The sequence below is a fragment of the Chenopodium quinoa genome, unplaced genomic scaffold, assembly GCF_001683475.1.
Source record: "Chenopodium quinoa cultivar QQ74 unplaced genomic scaffold, ASM168347v1, whole genome shotgun sequence".
Lineage (NCBI taxonomy): Eukaryota > Viridiplantae > Streptophyta > Magnoliopsida > Caryophyllales > Amaranthaceae > Chenopodium > Chenopodium quinoa.
In genome coordinates this window covers 639,294-643,332 of record NW_018745067.1, presented here as the reverse complement: position 1 = coordinate 643,332, position 4,039 = coordinate 639,294, and the positions used below count along the sequence as shown (strand labels likewise).

The 4,039-nt window shown below is 35.3% G+C and overlaps 1 protein-coding gene across 1 annotated transcript; it reads left to right on the top strand.

The window, feature by feature from the left end:
* Positions 1-268: 268 nt before the first annotated feature.
* On the top strand, positions 269-1,351 carry LOC110709390 (RNA polymerase II C-terminal domain phosphatase-like 4). The gene has a single exon (XM_021887603.1). The coding sequence runs from the start codon at positions 269-271 to the stop codon at positions 1,349-1,351; it is 1,083 nt and encodes a 360-aa protein (XP_021743295.1).
* Positions 1,352-4,039: the final 2,688 nt, after the last annotated feature.

Genomic DNA, 4,039 nt, shown 5'->3' with positions numbered 1-4,039 from the left:
TCCTTGGAGATCAAGGTCCACTTGAAACTTTCTTGAACAAGTTCGTTAGCCTGATAGAGAATTTCTAGGGTTTTACTTTTACCAATCTACCAAAAATTACAAATCAGATGTTTCAAAAAAAAATTACAAATCAGCTATCAATACAAATTCATAAACATCAATTCAAATTTCTAAGGGAGTGATCGGAATTAAGTCACGTAGTGATACCGTCATTAGATTCCATATAGTTGCCCACCTTTACGGCTCCTGATCGAGTCATCGTCCAAACATGGAGGGACAACAACTAGACGAAGAAACAGGCATTAATAATTCTCGACTCGAATTATTATCATCATTGTTAGGCCAAGAAATTGCGTTAGAAATTCAAAGTAACAACACAATTGATGATCATCGTACAACAATATGCTCACATCCTGTTTTTTTACGATATACGTGCACTAAATGTGACCAAGAAATTAACGGTACAATTTCTACCATACCCTTTTGGTATATTTACCCTGATTTAAATCTAAGTTTTAACGAGATTAATCGTATTCGTGATACCAATTTGCAAAGATTATTATCCCGAAGAAAGCTTCATTTAGTTATTGATTTGGATCATACGCTTGTTCATACACGAAAAAAATACAAATTAAGTCCCGAAGATAGGGATTTCGTTCGTACGAAAAGATATGGAATTGATTATAATTTGCCAGGGGAATTAGGTGCATTGTTGTTTCAAGCTGGTGGTTCGTGGACTAAATTACGGCCGTATGTACGTGATTTTCTTAGAGAGGCGAGCACGATGTTTGACATGACGATATATACTCTAGGGTGTAAGTTTTATGCTTGGAGTATGTCGAAATTGCTCGATTCCAATGGGAGGTATTTTGATAATTGGAGGGTGGTTTCGAGGGATGATTGTGTAATGTTGGATAAGCACAAGAAATTTTTGGATGTTGTCTTGGAGCATGAGCGCGTTGTAGTGGTAATGGATGATAATGAAGACGTGTGGGAGGATCATAAGACGAATTTGTTGAAAATAACACCGTATAATTACTTTTCTTACTTTAGTCCTGAGGATAAAGTTCATGATGCTTCTCCTCCGCGGCTGTCTTGGTCTCAGTTGAATGAGGATGAAAGCGAGGAAAATGGGGTGCTAGCTAGAGCTTTGGATAAGTTAAGGCTTGTTCATGCTGCTTTCTTTGATGGTTTATCCGCGAATGGTGTAGAGGATTATGGTGACCGGGATGTTAGACAAGTTCTTCAAAGGGTGCTGGTGAAGGAAAAATCATTGACTAAGAAGCAAAAGAAGCAGAAAGCTAAGAAGATTAGTGATTTGTCACGAGCTTTACAAGCTGCTCATCTATAAGGAGAGGTGCTAGAGTTCATAGGAGCACTATGTTACTCGGTGTCAAGTAATTGGGATTTTGTATGTAATCCTTTTCATGTTTTTGCAGCAAATTGAAGTGCTAGTGTACATACTCATGTAGAGGTGTCATAGTGTTAAGTTTTAACACGCGTACTTGAAATGTAATAAACTGTATGTCCAAGTAACATTGATTGACATTCTTTTTTTTGTATATTGTTAGGTTCTTTTTAGTAGTTAATGAAGCAATGGTGTGACTTACTGTAATTTGTTAAATGCAAGTAAAAGTTATCCAACTAATAAGTGATCTGTTGGTTTTATGCTGTTAATGATGTGGATTGAATTGTTAGATTGGTGACTGATTCTATTTAACTATATGTATTGTTTGATTTATGGTGTGTACTAACATCAGATGCTGAGTATGTCACACGCAGCTAGACTTCGTTACTTTGATCCTTGTACAACAATTACTTCACTTCTTAGTAAGTTTCTGCACTATTATTCTGAATCTGATGTATACATGAATGTATGATCATATGAGCTCAAAGGTATGATTTTTATGTCCTGCTTTTATGATGGCAATGTCTTTTAATCAATTAACTAGCTTATTATTTTATTATGGCAGTGTGTTAATGATCTTTTACAATAGATTATTACATGATTTTTAGGAACATGGACTTAGAACTCTGTGTTTCTTCCACCAAAATGCTATTTCTCTGTTCTTCATTGTGTGCAATAGCGGCCTGTTCTGTACCGTTGGTTTACAAAGTATGCCATAGATTGCTAGTAGAATTTATGTCACGCTTGATTGAAAGACAATAGCTCAGCTCTTTTCTAAGCATTCGTATCTCCATCGAAGCACACGATCTGATCCCTTGGAGCCAAGAATGCATAATTTGTCCTATTCCTATAGAGGGTACATAAGAGTCATAGACGACAGACTCTTCATTGATCTTTTTAAATTCTCCTTAGCTTGCTAGTCCATAATATATGCATTTTATCCTCTAGGATTCAAATTCTGTGATCAAAGATATAAATATGAATATAATGTGTTATATGTGTGCCTCGAATGCTCCATGTTAATATATGCTTTAGTATTATGGTGTTTGGGGCTTTAAGCAAAGAAGCATGGAAAGGGCTGACTTAAAATGATCATATCTCAAGATCTAGAAGTGATATTGAGATGATTCAAGTTGGAGGTGATAGCTCTTCTCAAAATCTTTCCAACGACTGGTCATAAGCTTGATTTGGTTAAGAATCGAGGGAGTTATGACTGTTTAAAGAAGTGTTGTCCGCGTAGGGGGAGTTCGACCGAACCATTTAATAGGTTCGGTCGAAACTTTAGGCAGAACTGATGCTCTTTTCATTTCTAGAGTAGGTTCGGTCGAACCTATGGTGGTGTGACCGAACCACACTAAGTTCGACCGAATTCTGGGTAGGTTCGGTCGAACCTGCGAGCCCCTGTTCCAGCGCTGCGATTTCTTCTTATTTTGCTCGGGATGTAATCTTAACCGTTGATTCATCTTGCACTATATATACTCTTGTTTTTCATTGTAGAGAGTATGAGAGAGAAACACAAGTGAGACTTAGATCTTAAATTAGCTCACCAAGAACACCATCTTTCTCCATTGTAATTCTTCCTCCATTGAAGAGTAATACAAGCTCCAATCTCCCCAAAAGTGGATGTAGCTCATTTTGAGTGAACCACTATAAATCTTGTGTGTTTTATTTTGTTCATTTTTAATTGCTTTCTCATTTAGCTTTGCATTGTTCCTCAATCAAATTCAAAGTCCCAAAAAGGTCCTATTTCATAACATAATGCTTCTAAAACATCTAAGCTATTGTCTACAAATCATGTATTGACACAAGTTTTGCATGCAACCTAAGATGGTGTGCCAAAAAAACCAGTAGAAAAAGAACACAAGTGAAAAGATACCAATACAGTGGAAAACTGAAGTTGACGGAAGAATCATAGAGGTTTTATTATGACATTATGTGTTTCTAAATCACCCAATTATCAAGATTTTAGAATCGAACGATGTTGACTTCTGACATGAACTAAGGACAATTTTTTCTGTTGTTAAGATTAGGAAATTTTGACAATTACCATCTACTATTGTTTTTATTTAAACAATTACCACCTACTATTATTTTTTTTAAAAAGTACCACCAACTTTTTTCTCAAACACCAAAAGTTCCCACCTATTTGGCTCTCAACCACCTTATGACATCATGTGGGCCCTACATAATACCTTCCCTCCCTTTTTCCCTCCCATTTCTTATTTCTCACTCGATACTTTACTCTCAAGTTTAAATTTTCGCGGAATCAAATCGAAAAGGAAAACAATATTCAATCAATTATTTTGTTTGGAGAAGTAAATTGCAATGTTTTCAATTTCTTTTAGCGAAAAGTTGAACCTGGGAATGAAGTATCAAAGAAATGGGAGGGAAAAAAGGAATGGAAGGAATTATGTTTGATGTTTAAGAAAAAAATTGGTTGTAATTTTCAAAAAAAAAATAAATAATAGTAGGTGGTAATTGCTAAAATGGAAATAATAGTAGGTGGTAATTGTCAAAAATTTCCTAAAAATTATATTAGAAAGTATGAAAAGATTGCTATGATTACTCAAATAATAAACTAGTTGCTTGATCAAATAACATTGTATTCTAATACCAAGGTGTTTTGGGTGT